The 20,093-nt window shown below is 41.7% G+C and overlaps 1 protein-coding gene across 2 annotated transcripts in view; it reads left to right on the top strand.

The window, feature by feature from the left end:
• Positions 1-20,093, top strand: part of POU6F2 (POU class 6 homeobox 2) — a 362,238-nt gene that overhangs the window by 272,585 nt on the left and 69,560 nt on the right. For both annotated transcript variants that reach the window (XM_063129575.1, XM_063129585.1), the window contains one exon: positions 8,141-8,520. In XM_063129575.1, coding sequence (XP_062985645.1) covers positions 8,141-8,520 — 380 coding nt within the window. The remainder of the gene's footprint in view (positions 1-8,140; positions 8,521-20,093) is intronic.

Below are 20,093 nucleotides of genomic sequence, written 5' to 3'. Positions count from 1 at the left end.
TCCAACGGAAACAGGGTCAGCTTTGCTACAAGGTGGATTTAGGCAGCTGCTGGGGGAAATAATTTTGTCACAGCACTTGCCTCTCGGGCCAAATCTACACCAAACAGGATATTGCACTATGAAAGCGGTATATAAGAGGCAGGAGCCACACCAAGCAGGATATAACGGTATGAAAGCAGTATATGGTATGTGTCTTATGGGCCCAACAGTTGTCAGTGCACTTCAATACCACTATAAAGCAGTAGTGTGGCTCCTGCCTTTTATATACCGCTTTCATAATGCAATATCCTGCTTGGTGTAGATTAGGCCTGTGAGCACCTCTCATTTAGTAGGCTGTATGGGAACTGTCAGCTGGAAACCCCATAAAAATGCTTGCAACGTTAGTGCCCTGACTGGGTAGGCAGTGTGCACAATGTAGAGGGTTCTGGGGAGTTGTGGAATGGGAGCCAGCAGAAGTAGGCAGAACACAGACAACAGAAAGTCAGGTTTAGGAACTGAACAAGGCAAGGAGCACAAAGATCTACCAGAACTAAGGTCAGGAGTAACCAAGGTCATAGCCAATCCAAGGCAGCCAAGAAAAAGGAGTTGGGTACTGTGAAGCAGGCCAGAAGAGAAAGCAGGCAGGTCTGGGAACATAGGGGATCATTAGATGAGCATTTTATAACACGCTCATTACTGGGCACTCATGGATTTTCACAGGTCCTATTTCCACCTCCCATGCATCTCCCGCTCTTTCTGGCCTAAGCCCGATTTATTTTTAGAAACAGAATTTGCTATGACCTCCTGCTGTGTGCAGGAGAAGGGGCACGCTAAAAATGCCCATTGAATGGGCCACATGGTCGTTGTTTACTTCCTCTTTCTCCTTCTTGAGGAAAAGGAAGTACTGTGTGACAGAAGCCATGGTAGAGAACAGTGATTTTCCTCCTGTCTGATAAAGCTCTAGAGCACATGGCCCAGTAGATCTTGGCTCTGACAAAGGGCTTGGTGTGACCTGGAAATTGGGTGTAGGCTGGAAGTTCTCATCCCCAAGAAAGCCTCTATCAGTACCCATTCAAAGAACCTATGGGTGGGGTTCATGGCCAAGTCAATAAATAAGATGGTGTTTCTGAAAGCACTAGTAGGTTTATTGATTGACTGCACTTTTAAACTACCAAATTATCCAAGTTCTCTGAATCAGGTACAATACATTAGGTGCAAGGGTGAGCATCCAAGATGAACACAGAGGGAGAGAATAGGTTCAGGATGCAGAAAACAGTATAAATAATATAAAAATATATTTAATGTTTAAATGGATGCACAGGCCTTGCTTGCAATGTGCTCTTCTGTTTGTTAAAAAATATTTTATTTATGTGTTGTCTTATTCTTGTTCCACATATGTATTGTTACAGTCCTTTGAAGAAGGCCTAATAATAAAGAAAGAGGCAGAAACGCGTTGGGCTTTCCATCAATAGAATTGTTTTCTGCATCCTGAGACTATTCTCTCCCTCTGTGTACAATACTTTTAAAACATAAAATATGAACAATAAAACAATGATGAAAATCAGCACATAATACAGGATAAAGCCAGGATAAAGCCAGTAGCAAAGAATAAAAACACTACAGCACATAAAACCAAAGAAAAACCAGCGGGAGAATGTAGGTGCAATAACGGGGGTAGGCAACGCTCAGACCCAAAATTGTTGCTCCACTGTCGATTGCCACCAAATTTTGGTGGTGAAAAGCTCGCTGCATTTTCCATTTAAAACAAGGGGCTTCCAAGAACACAAGTTTGTATTAAAACAAGTACGTTCTCTCCACTTGTTGGAAATGGAAAACAAAAGCATTGCTTGAAATGGAAAATGTAGTTTGGCAGCCCAGTGGTTTTGACAGCAGAGGTGTGTGGCTCCCCTGGTGGATTTGGGGCGGGGGGGGGGGGCGGAGAAATTGGTGCACTTACGAAGGTGTGGAGAATGTGCAAGAAGTGGCAGCATGACCTGGATTCGCACATGGCTGGGTCCCAGTGATGCTGGAGAACATGCATGTAGTCAAAGTAATCTGGGAAGTATACATAGTAGTTGGTCAGTGTACATATTCTACATTTGGAGGATATACACAATTTCCCAGGCAATAACAGTGTTTATGCTGAGGAATGCAGGAGATGTCTGTGATCAGTCCACATTGTCCAGTATCATTTGGCGATTGTCCATATGTCTATTTCTTTATTCTTCTGCCCTGAAATCCCAATCAGTAGCCAGAGGCTATTTGCTTCTTTCAGGTAGTGGGGCCTCTATGCAGGCATATGTAGCCAATTCAGAATATAGGGCACTCTGCAGCCATCAGAATGCCATGACTTTTGTCACTTGTATTGACCTAGTCTGGATTTGAACCACTGATTTAGAAGTAATATGCTCTATATTCCATTAGTAATCGGTTGAGCCATCAAGTTCCATTCCCCACCCCCATTTTCTTCCTGTTTGTTGGACACTGTCATATAAAAACAGCAACTTTCATTGCAGTCCTCAAAAAAAGAAATTTGAGCATGAAGGGGGGCACACAGCCATTTGCTAGCAGCCTACACCTCTCATTACATAATGGGAAGCAGTGTAAAAGCAGTCTTACATTAGCTTATTCATTGTGTGCATTCAGTCCGCAGAAATCTACTTCAAAGAAAAGAAAAGGAGCCTAGCTCATTAAAAGATAAGCAAGATAAGAAAAGCAGGCCATGTCAATCGTAGTACAGGCCCAGATGCTTAAGTTAGTTACACTTTTCAGTTTGAGGCAATATATAAATCCATTCTCTGTTACTTGGGGCGGGGTGGGGGGGTGAGTGGAAAAAAGGATTAGTCTTCTCAAAACATCGAGATCCAAATTCTCCGCTCAGTCAAATATGAATAGCCTTAATGTATGATTTTCTCCTTTTTAGTCCATTGTACATTGCATTATTTCGCATTAAGGCACAATTGTGTAACATCTGCACAATTATGGAAATAAAAGGCTGTAGGGAAAAGTAACACAATAAAAGATGTGGAACAGGGTTGCTTCAGATGCCCAAAGTATCTTTTTCCTTATGCGCCCACCGTCACAAGTACGATGCAGTAATCAGACAAAATGAAGCAAATGAGCTAATGTGAAGTCATTTAGGATGCAAACTGAGCTCACAGAACTCTTAATTTTGACTGTATTCTGAATCATGGATAAATTAAGAATTGCCTTCCTAGATCAGACCATGGTGTCCATCTACTCCAGTGTTTGTCTCTAAAATGACAATCAGATTCCCCTTATGGGCTCCATGAAAATGATGGCTGTCCCTATTTTTTAATTCCAGCATCTAGTAATCAAAGGTATAATGCCTCTGAACTACTGCTACATTGGCAAATCTGAATTTATCTAAGCTACAGAGACCTCACTGAGAACAGGTATGGTCCTAGGATAGGGATTCTCCTAAATATAAAGATAGTATTATTCTTACTTGTTTGAAATTATTTTTGTAGTAACATTTTACATACCATAGACCAGCCTTCCTCAATCTGGTACCCTCCAGATGTTTTGGAGTTCAACTCCCATCAGCCCCAGACAGTATAGCTAATGGCCAGGAAAGTTGGGAATTGCAGTCCAAAACACGGGGGAAGGGAGCACCAGGTTGGGGAAAACTGCCCTAAACAATGGATCCACATCCTATTTCTATTGGGTTCAAAAGAAATTTCTTCAATGTGATCATCACCAAGGCTAGGTTCCTTATGATATTAAAAATGCTTCATAACACAGCAGACTCCCTGACTGGTTCAACAAGCCCAATCTTTTCATAGCAGCCTGTTCTCTATACAACTCCTTGGGTCAGGGCATGGTTCCACAAAACCACCAAGAATGCTTCAGCTATTGAGCATTTTAGAAATGTAATAAATAAATAAATAAATAAATAAATAGGCAATCTTGGAGTGAATCATTCACTATTGTCCCTATTTTCTTCCATGAATATTCAACCTCATTAACTTACCTTTGTCTGTCTCCATCCAATTTTATCTACTTCTGCATCTACCTATGACCAGAGCTTGGATTGATGTCTTTGACTTCATGACTATGAAATATCTCTGGTTCTTGACCGGAACATGATTTAGACATACCTTCATTTGGCATCTTGGTGTAGTACACATTTACACAAAATGTGAATATTTTCATTTCATGCACATCTTTTATAGAATTTTGGCAATATGAATATATGCTTGATTCAGATCTCTGAACCTAATTCACTATGCTGTTGTCAAGTTATTCAATCACAATGCCTCCCACAAACTATAGATGGTACAAACAATGGAGTTCGTTTCTCATTATAGATTGCAATGAGATCATGCAGAGCTCCTCAAGCTTGCTTATATCCCTCATTTTTTACGTAGCTGTCTAACATTTGCCACTCGCAGAGATCCACTGTCCTCATCCAGCATGGCTCCATTATCTTTGCTTGTCAATTGACAAGAGTATGCCAGTACTGACTCCTTCATCAATACGTTTCACCTTTGCACAGGAGAACCAACAGCTTCAGCACTAGCTATGAGACAGCACCCTCCACTTCACCTGAAGGCAGCAGACTAGCTTAATGGAGACAGGACAGGCTGCATGGCATATAGCTTTCTCCTCAAACACCTTGCTGCCGCCTCGCAGCAACTGCTGCTTGAGGCAACTGCCTCACTCTGCCTAATGGTAAGCTGTCCCTGAGAACCAATGTGATTTAGTGGATAGTGCTGAAATTGGAGTACAGAACCCTAGGTTCAAATTTCTGCTCATTTATGAAGATCAGGATAATAGGACTCAGTGGTTCAGTCTTGTCAAGCATGCTTGATCTTTGCCCATGGGGTTGTGATTTCTGATTTCTTGATTGTTGTGTCCGAGGGGGAGCCAGGAGAGTCGCCCCAAGTCATTTTGCTGCCCAAGGCAAAGAACAAGATGGCACCCCGTCCCATTCCATGTACGTAAGCTGGCAGTTGAATCTTTCTTCAACACCTTTTCAGATTTGTGTGTTAAATATAATTTACCTGCTATGTTGTTGTTGTTTATTCGTTCAGTCATTTCTGACTCTTCGTTACTTCATGGACCAGCCCACGCCAGAGCTTTCTGTCGGCCGTTGCCACCCCCAGCTCCCCCAAGGTCAAGTCTGTCACCTCCAGAATATCATCCATCCATCTTGCCCTTGGTCGGCCCCTCTTCCTTTTGCCTTCCACTTTCCCTAGCATCAGCCTCTTCTCCAGGGTATCCTGTCTTCTCATTATGTGGCCAAAGTACTTCAGTTTTGCCTTTAATACCATTCCCTCAAGTGAGCAGTCTGGCTTTATTTGCTGGAATCTAAGTTTGGCCCAGCTGCTTTTACAGCTTCAGAGCCTCCAGCATTGTTAGAAACACTTTCAACAGCTGAACTGACACGTAGATCCACATCCCATGTATATAAGTATTTAATGGCAGCAAGTAAATACGATACTCATAGTTTAAGACTAGATTGGAATAGAGATTTGGAGTGTCTTATCTTACCTACCAATGGATGGTTGCTCTAGCATCTGTATCTGAAGCTGGATCTTAGGTTCACCTTATTCAGCAAAAAAAAATGTTTCGGGTCTATTGGACTCCACTACGCCTTTTCAATAAGAGTTTGTCTAACTTGCATAACTGTTGGAGATGTAATGCATCTAACGCTTCTTTAACTCATATGTTTTGTCAGTGCCCAGTAGTTGCCCCCTTTTGGGAGGAGGTTATAATAAGGATGAACTTTGTACTGAAACAATCTATAATATGGAATAATGTACATCTTCTCCTAAATTACATACCAGCTTCTTGGAAGTTAACACATGGTCAGTGCAGATGGATCTTCGGACCCCTTATGACAGCCAAAGGACTTATATTATCACATTGGAAGGACAAATTCACACCTCCCATAATGCAATAGATCGAGGACCTAATAACATTATCTACTTTTGAACGAGTGTTACTGTATATAGACTCAACTTGCAAGTGGATAAATATACGGATATTTGGTCTGCTTTTCTTGAAACCTTTGTATAACTCTCCCCCCCTTTTTTTTGAACGGTTCATATGGTGAAAATAATGATAATTCTATATACACAATGTAAGGTGTGTGTTTTTCCCTCCCGTTTTCGCGATATATTTTGTTTTGTTTGTTGATATTCATAATAAAAAATGTTTAAAAATTAAAACACACACACACACACACACACAAAACCCACTTGTGATGGGACAGTGTCTCCCAGTGCACCCAAAGACAGCAGGCTAGCATAGGGAGCATCTGAAAGCCCATGTAGCATAGTCTGCATTCCAGTGTAGCAAGATCCAATATCTTGCTTCCATCTCCCAGGCCTTATTTTTCCCATGTCTAAAATTCTGGATTGGGGCATTCATTTAATAAAATCTCTGTGGTTTCTATATATGGTAATAATATTAAAAACCACTCTTTAAAATACACTATTAAAGACAACTACAACTAAAATAACAATAGAAAAAAAACAGTAAAATTGGGCAGCAGCGTGATTAATTACAAGCAGATACTATTTCTGGGTACTATTTTAATTACGGTGGAGCCCATCCCCACAGTTAAAGTTAACAAGATATAATCTGGACCAACTGCAATGGAAGACTTAAATATGTGCTTAACTTTCTCCCATTTAAATCAGTGGGACTTAAAATCCTTGCATTTGGCTAGATTGAGCCCAGAGTTAATACAACACTTGCTTTGCAAATCTCCTGGGCTCTGGCTCTGTGCTGAAGCCCTTGTCTTAATCTGTTTTATTCTGATGTGCATCTTAATTTCTTTGGCACTGTGCATATGTTCCCATGTATAATCATTTCGGACCTTCAGGCAACTTTGCACTTTAGCACTGAATCTTATTTTATTCCTTTTAATATCCTTCAACAGCACACAAGAGCTCTGTAGCCATAAAACAGCTGTAACAAATTTAGGCTGTTTTCTTCTTATCTATTTGCACAATGAGACCCATAGGAATTTCTTTCTTGGCTTGTGGCTGTCATTTATATTTTTCTTTTAAGACTTAAAGTGTATTACAGTTACCCCATCACCATATTGTGTGCAAGTTGTGAGGTGCCGGTGTTACCATTTTACGAATGGGAAGCTGGAGCTGAGACATAAACTTGTCCAGAGCTCTTGTATGAAGTCAAAAGGAAGCTGGATTTAAACCTAGCTTTAGTTCACTATCTGGTGGACTACACTGATTGCTGGAAAATTCCTCATCACACAATTTAAAGCATAACATTCTTTCTTCAGAAAGAAGAGTGAAAATATGGTTAGACACAGTCTACTTACAGGAGGGCTTCATGACTTCTGGCCCACCTAGCAAATTACAGCCCACCAACCATGTATTTTGGTTTCGTGAGTGCTTGACACCTTCCCTGCCTGTTTTTTCAGTCCCATGCAGGCAGCAGACCCAGGTTTTTTTGAGCCCTGGAGAACTGCCAAGCATGAGTGTTGGGTTCTCTTAGGCTTGGCAAGTCACTAGTTATGCAGGCTTGCCTTACAGTGTATTGTATCACTGCACTCTCACTTTCTTGGTTCCCATGACATCCAGACCCCATTTTTCTTCAGCAGGCTTGTTAAACAGTGTCTTCCCTGTCTACATTAAAATTATTTCCCTACCTATGCAAGTTAGACTGCGAGAAGAGTGAACTGGCTGTGAAATTCACTGTCACTATCAGTTTTTCCAGGCAGAGGACTCCAAGAGCTACCAATCAGAAAGTGCCAGGCCACTATTCCATCTTTTTCACCTTAACGGTAAGGGAAAAGATGGAAGTAACAGTAGGAAAATACAAGAGGGTAAGACGTGGAAGACAATGTTGTCTGGATGCCCTGTAAAATTCTGTGAATGAGGCAGGGCATGGGAGTGATCTCAGCCACTCATCTGGAAGTGCCTTCAAACTTTGCAGCCTAGCAGAGGGCTGTGCACGGCCACAGTGATGGCATTTATGGTGGGGTTCTACTCTACTCCACTGGCATTTTCAATCTTTTCTCTAGTTATGAACCAGGAGTAGAAATGGCTGAATTCTGAATTCTCTTTCTGTGCTTCCAGCTGAGATCCGGAGCCTGGGCATGTGTTTTGCCATTGACGTGATGCATCCTTTGTACCTCTAACTTGGCTTCCTCTGCTTGCAGCTACCTCATCCCTGAATTCCCAGCTTCAGCAGCTTCAGCATCTTCAGCAGCTCCAGCACCAACAGCAACAACAGCAACAGCAACAGCAGCAACAACAACAGCAGGGCCAAACTAGCCAGCAACCGCAGGGGCAAGCCAGTCAGCCACAGCATCAAGCTCAGCAGCAGCCACAACAGCCTCAGCAGCAGCAACCACAGGGGCAGCAGCCACAACCGCAGCCACAACCACAGCCTCCTCCTCCTCCACCACCACCACCACCACCGTCCCAGAGCCAGAATCAGCCACCACCAGCTCCACAATCTTCAAGCTCCCCTCAAAAGCCCAACCAGTCACCAGGACACGGCCTTCCTTCACCTCTCACATCACCAAATCCACTCCAGGTAGGACTCCATCTCTTCCAAAGTTTGCATTCCCTCTTACCTGTTCATTTTGTTTCAGGAACTGTCCGCATCGCTTTTCATTCAAGTATTGTCCTGCAATTTCTGTTTCCACGTTGACTCTTATTTTATTGCATTTCAAAATATGATTTCAACATTTGTGCAAAGGTGCCCTTTTGCCAAAGCTTCAGGGTAAAAAAAAAAAGTGCTGTTCAGGACCTCTGATGTAAGATTGATTGATTGATTGATTGATTGATTGCAAATAGGCTTCTAGTCCCTAGAGAAGGCCAGGTTGAATGGAGTTTAGGAGCGCGTAAGCAACAGGTATGCACTGAAAGAGAGAGGATTTCTGCTACATTGATGTGATACTTTACCATGTTTATACCCCACCTTTCTGCCCCCCAAAATGGGATTCTCAAGGCAGCTTACAACAATTGTTTAAAAACAGTAATAAAATAAATTTAGCAACAGGGGAAAAAGAAGAAATGCACTGGATCATGCTCCACTCTACATAACGAGCCACAACAATATCACCTAGTCCAGACTTCTCCAACCTGGAACCCTCCAGATGTGTTGGACTACAACTCCCATAATCCCCAGTCACCAGGGAACCAGGTTGAGGAGCGCTGCTGTAAGTTTTTCCTGGGGCTGACTGAGGGAAATTGCTTCAAGCGGGTGATTGACTTTAATTGGTTATTATGTTCTCAATGGGATTTTAATGATGTATTATTGATGTTTTAGGAAGTCACCTGGAGAGGGCTCTTTTGTCCTCTAGGTGGTCTATAAGCACTTTTGAGCAACTAAATGCACACTCCCTATCAGCCTCATAAGAGGCTGTTGACACAAACTGCCCATTAACATAGCATTCAACAACTTGGGGATGGGTAGGTAAAAAGTAAGATCAGTTTTGTTGGTGGGATGTGGAATAGCAGGAGGGAAATATATTGGGCTTCTTTAAATGAAAAGGAAATCACGCTTGCTTACCAGCACTTTGCTTCCTGCTTCTCTTGCGCAATTGTAATGAGCTGAATTACATGGGAGGAGAGGGGTGACCTCGTAGTCTGTAATTGAAAACTTCCCCTCCTCATACTATTGAATGGGACAGCACCCTACTGTGGGTGTTTTGTAGCGCAACGTCGGCTGCACACAGTGGCCTTAGCTAGACCTAAAGTTTATCCCGGAATCGTCCTGGGGTCGTCCCTGCCTGCTCCCAGGATCCCCTGTGTGTCATTTACATGAACAGGGATGACCCCGGGACAATCCCAGGATAGACCTTAGGTCTAGCAAAGGCCAGTATGTGCTATAAATCACTCGTTTAGAGAAGCCTGATGAGATGCCACTCAAAAGCTGTCTGCTCAGTAATGGGGCCAGAGAGAGTATGCCCCCTTCTTTTATTTATTAATTTCATATTAATCCTGTCCTTCCTCCAAGGAGCAGAGTCAGATATGGGGATCCATCACCCCATCTCCACAATAAACTCGGGAAGTGAGTTGCCCTGAGAGAGAGTGATAGTCCTGAGGGCCCTCGGTGAACTTCATGGCTAAGTGGGAATTTGATCCAAGAGTGGAGGAAAGGGTTTTGTTTTTTTAAGCTGTCTTCTGCCATGCTAAACAGTCTCCTTAATTTCTTTTTTCTCCTCTTCCCTCCCCATCCCCTTTTCCTTGCATGTCATGTCATTCTTAGAATGTAAGCCTGAGGGCACGGACTGTCTTCTTTACTCATTGATTGTAAGCCACTCCAGGAGACTTTTGGGCTGAGGTGCAGGATAAAAATACTATAAATAAATAAATAAATAAATAAAGTGGTTGCCACATTCCACCTCCTGCTGCTCACGCCATTTGCACTGTTATCAAAATGCAAGTAGGGAGAAAGGAAACCATTCTTCTTCATAACAAACCAATCGTTGTCACCCATTTCACACCAACTCTAAGCACCAAAGACCAGATTAATTGCAAGGTGTTTCAGCCCTTGTTTGCCTGCCCCAGGTATATGGGGCCACGCTACCATTGGTGCCTGCTTGAAGAGGGAATAAAGGTCACACATCAAAAGCAAGTAACAACAACAACCCCCAGGGTTATGGTAACATTCAAGACTAGGTATACAGTACAGCCTGCAAGCCTAGGCGTCAGAGCAGCAGTTTGTGTGGAAAACAGCTGGTATGAATGCACCCACTTGGTAGCAAGTGAGAGTCAATTTCGCTGTTCAGGTAGGCAATGATCCACTCACTGCAGGGAAAATAAAATGAACCCTGCAGGGGCTGCATGTACATGCTGATTACTGTCAGCTAATTTAAATCAATCTTTTATATGCATGCTGCACCAAACCAGCAGCTTTTTACATAAGCAATAAGGAGAAAAAGCAAAACCAAACAGTGGGAATTCCTAGACCGCTTTTCACTGAAGGGTAAATGCCTTTCTTTTTTTTTCTAGCACATGAGGCCAACATTATTTATTTATTTATTTATTACATTTTTATACCACCCAATAGCCGAAGCTCTCTGGGCAGCTTAAAAATTAAAACCATAATAAAACAACCAACAGGTTAAAAACACAAATACAAAATACAGTATAAAAAGCACAACCAGGATAAAACCACGCAGCAAAAATTGATATAAGATTAAAATACAGAGTTAAAACAGTAAAGTTTAAATTTAAGTTAAAATTAAGTGTTAAAATTACAGCGGAGAAAGCCCTCCTCCTAGTAGCCACCTAATCAACAGTGTACATGCAATGAACCATTGGCATAGCTATAAAGGCATTCCCCACAGCTTTTGAAGTGGGAGGGCTAATGCTTAATTAATCCGCTGACATATTTGGGGAAGTTCATGGTTACCTCGGATTCATTCAGGGTGTTACTGCAGACATCCTATGCATGTTTATTCATAGGTCCTGAGGATCACAATGGGACTTATTCCCAAATAAGCATGCATGGGATCGCAACCTTAAATGAGCTGATGAGCCATTCCCTGCGCCCATGTAACTCTTGAAGGGGGGCCGGAATTGATGTCTGTCATAGAAAACCTTTGTTCCAACACCCCAATCAAAGTACAGTTTCAAGAATTCTTTGGGTGGGGGAGCTACTGAGATAAAACATCCCATTCCTGGGTTGTGCTCTGTGACATCTGAACTCCTCACTCTGGGTTGTTGAGGGGGAGAAACAGCCCAGGGTTTTAACCCATGGTTTGTTGTTAAGTTAAAACTCTAGGTTGTTGAGGCAGAAGCAACCCAGAATTTGAAGCCATGGTTTGTTGTTAAGTTAAAACTCTGGGTTGTTTCTCCCTCAGGACATCCCAGGTTTGGATGTCACAGAAACAAAGTGGAGACAGTGGAAGTGGCGAGCAGTCAGGAGGCAGCACACTCACTTGCTCCCCCAGTCCCAATTACCCATAGTTTAAACAACCCATGGGTACGCATTACATGTGAACTGGGCAATATACTGTATTTTCTCAATGCTTTGGTTGTCCCCAATTTTCAGTCAGAAACTGATTGGAAGCTCCTCCTTAAGCAAACAGTTAAGAAGATAGGAAACTATCATATGCAAAGTCCAACCACTGGTCCATCTAGCTCAGTATTGTCTGTACACTAACTAGTAATGGCTCTCCAGATTTTAAGACAGGAATCTTTTCCAGACCCCTCTGGAGGTACGAAGGACTGGGCCCCTCTCCAGTGGAGGCTGGTGGCTCTAATTTTGGTGAGGCTGTGAATCTATTCTGGGTTTTAGTCAGATCCATGCAGAACTCTACTAGAAGTATCCAAGGTGCTGAACCTATTTTGGGGATAGGGTTCAGCACCTGGGACAGCTCCTTTAGCATTCTGGCTGGTTTTGACTGAATCGTTTCACAGAATTTTCACAGCCCCACCAAAATCAGAGCCCCAGCCCCCACTGCCCCTCTGCATGCAAAAGATGTGCTCTACTACTAAGCTATGGCCTTTCATCAAAGATTTATTTTTTTTAAGCATAGGGTATCCCCGATGCTGACATCATAGGAACGTGTTGTAAAAGGGTTGCTGGGCTCAGAAAATTTGCAATTTACAAATGTCCTTTGCCATTTAGCCCATAGCACACAGGGCTCTAGTTTATAAATCTTTTCCCTCAATAGCACAAGGTTCTTTCAGAAGTACAACAATAATATATTGTGTCAATGGCTACTTAGGCTAAGTGAGCAGTCTATTGTGTTAGCGATAGCTTAGGGACTCTTTAATATGTAGATTATTGATGCAAAAATAGATCCAAAGGAGTTGCTGTCACATTTTATTGTCTCAATGCTGTTGGCGTACCAGCAGAGTCAAGTCCGTACTGTACAAGACAAGTACTAAAATGCTTGTTAACTAGCCATCTATTTGCTGTGCAGTTACTTTTCTTTCTTTCTTTCTTTTTTCTTTCTTCCTTTTTTATTATTATTATTATTATTATTATTATTATTATTATTATTATTTATTTATTTATATAGCACCATCAGTGTACATGGTGCTGTACAGAGTAAAACAGTAAATAGCAAGACCCTGCCGCATAGGCTTACAATCTAATAAAATCATAGTAAAACAATAAGGAGGGGAAGAGAATGCAAACAGGTACAGGGTAGGGTAAGCAGGCACAGGGTAGGGTAAAACTAACAGTAAATCATAACTGAAAAACAACCAAATATAGTCTTTAGTCATGGCATCAACCTTTCTGTATGATTGCACCTAGCGTTGTTGTTGTTGTTACTTTCTTTGAACCTTGGTCAGCCACTCATTTTATGTTTTGAGGAAGGGTTGGAGAGAGGTGGGTCAGCCCTCCACTCCAACCCCCAATTACTAGCCACTCCTATTGCCACAGCCTCTGCCTTCTTCATACACCCCCTCTGCATCTAGGCTGGCAACTCAGGGACTAGTATTCCTCATGGGCCAAAAGTGGTCCACAGCACTGCAGTTGCAGAACCCTACTTTAGAACAAGGGGACTTAAAATGGCGTACTTCAGATACATAGCATCACTTTTCATAGCTACTGTTGTAAAAGCATGCTGCCTTTTGGGGTGGGTTGTTTTTCGTTTTGTTTTGTTTTTTGTCTCTTGCTTTAACTTAAATATTGACTTGGAATTAAATTCAAGGAAATAATAGCCTCCAAGGTGAACAGTCTTTATGAACTAGGGGAACAAAGCAGCTTTGGTTTGAAGAATATTAAGGGAATAAAAATCAACTAAGTTAAAATTGGACAGGTTAAATTTCATTTCTGAATTCTTGATTTTTCATGTGGGTTTTATCTTCTTACATTATTCAGGGGCTGTCCGAAAGATATTGGTTTAGAACAGTGCAACTTAGAAAGATTGTCACGGAGAAGCCAGTAATACAGAAGGATGATTGCATTTATTTCAAAAGGCTCTGAAGGATAACAACAATTATAACTAAAAATGTACAGGTGCTGTCATGTCTTCAGACAGAAAATTAAATGAAACTGACTTTGTTACACATACCTGAGTGAGGCATTTTACTTTCTTTGGTTGATTTGAAATTAATGACAATGTTGGGCTGCAAATAGAGCTACAAACATTCTCAGAGTGATTCTTGTCATATTTCTCTGTAATATGTTACACTGTGATTTTACTCCTACTCTGTGCTGAGGGTGCTGTATTTCCAGGTAGCTGGGCATTCTTCTTTTTTTAATAGCCAATCTGTATGACTACCACAGCAACTTTGGTGATTATTCTACTCTTTTGGCCCAGTTTGGTAGTATTACCCTTCCTGCAGATCATGGAAACATGATTTTACCCTACAAATGTTACTGTATAAGCTGTAAGAAAAGGTCCTTCTAGGGTTCCTGTTCTGACATCTTAGTTCACGCCTTGCCTATCAGTGACTGAGAGTTAAGGTGGCTTTCAAATACTTTTCTGTTGGGCCTGTTCAGACAACACACTAAACCATGGTTAGGCTGCTAACCCTTTTGCGGTAAATAGTGAGCATGTTTAAACCATGGTTATGTTGCCACCATGGCTAGGAATGGTTCACATGACACACTAAGCCGTATTGACTTTGTTCAGTTTAGCTCAAATGCTTAACCACCATGGCTTAGCATGTCGTCTGAACAGGGTCAATGAAAGGGTGATCCATGTGGCATGCTATGGGGCAGGTGAACGTCTGGGAACTAATACCAAGTGAGTTAAATTTCCTGTTGCTCATGGCTCCCTTTATGCTTAGGGCTGCCAGGTTTCATCTATCCTACGTTTAACAATGAATATGCAACAGGAGAGCTAGCTGATATACATGTCTTGTTCCTTCCCATGGTCCTATTACTTACTCATCTCACTTTTCTGTTGGAGCTGCAGGACTGTGGTTTTGACATGTAGCAGATGGAGAAGAGAGGGATAAATAAGACCTGGGAGAGAAGTGCAGCAACAGCAACTTTTCCCACTACATATGATAATATATGCTTTGAGGTATCAGGCCCTTTACATGTTTTGTTCCACAACAAAATAAATGGCTCCCAAGTTCTTCCAGAAACTGTTTTAGAACATGCAATCTCTCACAATCATTTTATAAGTTATTGCAGCCTTAGACACTTTTATTCCCATTAATTACAATGGGGGAGTTTTAAACAACGGATTAATAGTGCAATTCTATACATGTCTAATCAGAAGTATGTCTCATTGAGTTCAATGGGACTACTTTCAAGGATTGCAGCCTAACTCTCTCACTGGAATAATGAAATTTAAAAGTGTGTACCTTGGCTGGATCTTGCTTTAGCTTTCCCATTATTTATGTAACCAGTGTACTAGGGCTAATTTCCACTTTATTGCTATGAAACAACTAGTTGGCATAATTCAATTTCATAACAATTTAACATAATAAGATTAAGATGATCTTTTTAACAAGCCCAGCAAATACTTATTATATTTTCATCCAGCCAATAACAGAAGTTCTCTGGGCAGTTCATGAGAACTAAAAGAATAAAATAGAGTATAAAAACATGAAACCTAAAAGACTAAAATATGAAACAATATAACAAACTGCACAGACATAAAGTCTACAAAACTAAACTCTAAAATGCCTGGTCTTGGCATCAGCATTCCATAAATGAGGCACCACCACCATCTGCCTAATGTCCTTCAGCAGGGGCACCTGGAAGAGGGCCTCAGAAGATGACCAAAAGGGTCCAAGCAGGTACATATGCAGCTGATAAAGCACTGGATCACATGATCACGTTGACCAGTGTCAGAGTAGCCTAACAGCTCAATGCTAAACTAAGTTTCCAAGTCTTCTAAAGTAGCCCCACATACAGCACACTGCAATAACCTAACCGGGAGGCTACCAGCATGTTGATAACCATTGCCAAACTATCTCTGTCTAGTTATGGTCGCAGCTTATCAAGCTAAGCAGATAAAAGCCACACCTAGCCACTGTGCCTTAAGTCACAACGATGGAATCAAAAGCATTCCCAAGCTGCACAACAGATCTTTCAGGGGAAGTATACCCTGCACCAAAACAGTTTAAAACACTCTCAGCTGAGCAGATGAATCAACCAATAACAGTACCTCTCTCTTGTTTGGATCAAGCTATTACATAGAAGGTAGTAGCAGAAGTTCATATCCTACTATTTTAAGATATCATTTCTCTTTCTTCCTTTCAGATTTTGTCTTTTAAAAAAAGTTCTCCTATAAAATATGCAGGTGTGAGTTAGTACATACTTTTGGATTGTTTAGTAGCTATTTCATATTCACACATGAAAAAAATGTTCAGGCTATGATATATCTGATTTCTGCTAGCTGTTTCTTGCCATCTATTTATTTAGCCATTTAATACCCATTTAATACCCAGAGCAGCTTGTGAAACAATTGGTGATAGCGCTTGTCACGTATGATAAACAGAATTGTATCATTCAACCTTCAGTATGTGCCTTCCAGGAGCCATCAACATATTAAAAACTTTCTGATCAATTAACTATTCCGCGCTTTACTGGGCAAATACATCACTTGGGTATCGAAATGTAATAAATAAATAAATAAATCAACCAATGTATGTTGATCATACATTATACCAATGCCACCTATACTAGGGATGAGTGGTGTTCACGTTCACCAGGATTCTCTGAACATTGTCTAGCTGCTTGTCTCATGCCTAATTTTCATTTGTGTTTGCTGCTTGCTGTGTTCAAACAGGAAACTTCCACAAATTGAGCAGTGATCCAATGGGAGACATGCTCATACTCGCTTTTTTCCCAGCTTCGAATGGCGTATGCTCGCATGTTTCGCGAGCGGAAATCAATTTCTCACGCGTCCCTAACCTATACACCCTTAAATAATGCAATAAAAGCTCACTATAACTTTTATTTTTAACCTGTGTGATGAATTAATCAAGTAATTGGTGAGGAGTTAAACAACCCTTAAATATGATTGACCACCAAACTTCAAAGCAAACAGTTGTGCCTTTTACCTTTGGAGATAAGGGGAGATGAGAGAAGGAAAGGAAGTGGGGATTGGAGAGCCTTAAAAATAAAAGCTAGTAGCTAAGTATAAAGCAGAGTTTTGGAAAAGTTAACTGTAAGAGCAGCATTATATGGTTCTAAGAGGATGGACTGGGATTAGGTCAGTAAGCATAGACTCTAGAGAGATGGGCTTCAGTTCCTTTCTGCCTGACCAGTGACTGACTTCCTTCTCAACTCAAGTAATTTTATTTCAGGTTTGATGCATCTGACTATAAAACAAACACATTGAATGCTGGTTGTACGTAGAGCAGATTCACGCATTGTCTTCTCAGAGTTTCTTAGGGTCTAACTAGACGCAATGCTAAATGTGTCATTTAACGTGCACATTAAAAATGCAGATTGCATCAATTTTTAAGAAGGGGGTGGTAATTCATGGGATCAGAACAAGGATGGACAGGGAAGCTAATCCTTTCTTCCCCCACTGTGGTCCCTCCTCTGAACAGGTATTTGCATTCGGAGGAAATCCCCCTTTGGTGCCAATTTAATAGCTCATGTCAGTACTCTTGTGGGCAGCCTAACATATGAGAAGGGAATTCATTCACACAATTTCACAGATCAACTTCTGTGAGCAGGATGTGCTCTGAAAGCAGAATTCTCTGCTCACAGAAGCTGATCTGTGAAATTCAGTGCTCTCCCTCCTAATATGTTATGTTGCTCATCAAGCAACATGCACAAGCTGTTAAATGTGCGAGTCAGCCACTGACAACCATAGATTAATGAGGACCTTATATGTAGGAAGAGGTGTGTTGACACAGTGGCTGCAGATGCAGAGTCAAACTAGATTATATGCAAATTCTGTTCCAGTTCCACATCTCAGACTACAACACAGTTCTTTATGCAGGGTCTGCTGAAGGTTTTTTAGTATGTATCTGGGGTACCAACTTCATTTCTTTTCCAGTGAACCTTAAGATTCCATGACCAAGAGTGGGGCACCCAGAACGTCATCAGACAAGGTGGGAATCGTGTTTCCTTACTGTCGCATTCCCCCTTCTTCTGTCCCACGAACCGTTCAGTTGCTGTTTTTATCATGCCCCTTTTTCTGCACACAGCAGGAAATGGCGGCACATTTAGTTAAAAACAAAGCAAAATGGATTTACCGGGGTCTATTTTGTGACAGAAAAAAGGCCAGAAGGAGCAGGACATGCATGGGAGATGGACATTGTCATCAAAAGGACTCATGAACACCCATGAGTGGCCAGTAACAAGCATGTGTTAAAATGCTCATCTGATGATGCTACAAGAAACCCTAATGAAGAGTGCTTAGCATCTTCATCAAACTACAATTCCCAGGATCACTTGTAGGGGAAAATGATATTTAAACAAGCATAGAACCAGTATAAGAATGTAGTGTAGATATAGTCTTACCATGACACTATATTTTAATCATTGGGAATTGGAAATAGTGTATATGTAGTAGGAGGCTAAAAATAAAATAAGATGCATAGACTCATGGGCCAGAATGATATTAGCATCCCATTCAGTTCTATCCATACAGCTGAATCACACAGATCAGGAAAACTTGGCATGCAAAAGAAGATCCATACTGCAGATGGAGAAAGAACCGAGCTGATTTTCACTCATTTACTCTCCTGCAAAGATCGACAGAATACAGGAGAGTCCCCAAGGGCTGCCTTGACTGTAGAATTATTCTCACCATTTTCAGAACTCAGTTATAAAGCACCTTTTTGTTGTTGAAACCGACACAAAATAAGCAAAGCCAAAGAAGGAACATGATGGATAAATAAAACGGGAAGAGGGTGTTGGGCAGGCGAATGGGAGAGATAGAGACATTAAGACAACAACTACAAAAATGAGGGGGGGGGAATCCCAAATAAAAGCAAGGCCTTAGATGGCAAAAGCAGATTCTACTTCAGATTAAATTTTCATGCTAATCTTAAATAATATATCTGGCACCTAGATATTTTATAGGAATGAAAGATAGATGGGAAAGCACAGGCTGAAATGAGGAAGAACACCTGAACGAAAACCCAAGGAACGTGCAGCTCCACAAAAGCAAAGGGGGGGGGGGGACACAAGCTGGTTTTCTTTTTCAGGAGCTGGTTTTCTTTTTTACTTTTACTTCTTTAAAAAAAACCTTTTTCAATAGCTCAATTCAACATTTACCATCATTTCCAGGAATTTAGTACAAGTCTCACCGACTTCGAAAAGGCAACACAATTTATAGTGCTTTGAGAGTAAAACTGAATCCACAGAAGGAGTCTGTATTCCCCGCCTTTTCTTCCTATCCCTATTTGCTGTCCTTTGAAGGGTGTGCTCTTCCTGTGTTACATATACACCAGTCTAACAGCTGTCCTCCTGGGAAAGGGCCATTGCACAGGGAATGGTGGCCTTGGGAAATGCTTATGGCTGATATCCAAGGCCATCCAGCATGGGTCAGCCGCCAGTTGTGTACACTTACTGTTGCTGAGCCAACTGTGTACATTCACAGCTGCGCATTGGCAGTGGGTTTGAAATGTCCTGTCTGCAAAACATCATACAATTCACTGGCAGAAGGCATCAGTGGAAGGGAATGAAAGTTATTTTGGTGGAATGGGCTTCCCCTTTCTCGAAATAAATTTTCTGTAAAAAAACATTAAGACAATAGTACACGTTTTGGCTGCAATCCTATACACACTTGCCTGAGAGTAAGTCCCATGCAACTCAGTGGCTGAGTTCGGAGAACATATTAGGCAACAGAGGGGGTAATAACGCACTCCCCGTGCACTGTTCTCCTGATACTCCTCACACAACATGTTGCCCCTCCCCCCATCGCATTGCTGAAAGTCCTGGTGTCCTTCTGGGCTCCTGGTACTCTCTCAGTCTTCCTGGCCACATCCCATCAGCCATTGTGAGTTCTGCCGGCAGTATAGGAGCAGCTGGGGTGTTTTCGGCCACTCCTGCCAGAGAACTCTATGGCCAATGGAATAGTACACTCGATGGAGGCGGGGAGCCCTCCACATGACATCTTAATCAATTGATTATTTAATAAGCAACGGAGCAGCCCGTTGTTTTTCTCTGTTGATTAAAATGGCAAAATAGTGTACTCTCTGTTGTATGTGCATTGTTTGTGTGTCCCCCACATGACACAATAATCAACTTGACCGACAGTTGCCTCCCTC

The sequence above is a fragment of the Elgaria multicarinata genome, chromosome 1 (genome assembly GCF_023053635.1).
Source record: "Elgaria multicarinata webbii isolate HBS135686 ecotype San Diego chromosome 1, rElgMul1.1.pri, whole genome shotgun sequence".
Taxonomy (NCBI): domain Eukaryota; kingdom Metazoa; phylum Chordata; class Lepidosauria; order Squamata; family Anguidae; genus Elgaria; species Elgaria multicarinata.
Note: the sequence above shows the minus strand (reverse complement) of the source record. Positions and strands in the feature narration are given on the sequence as shown.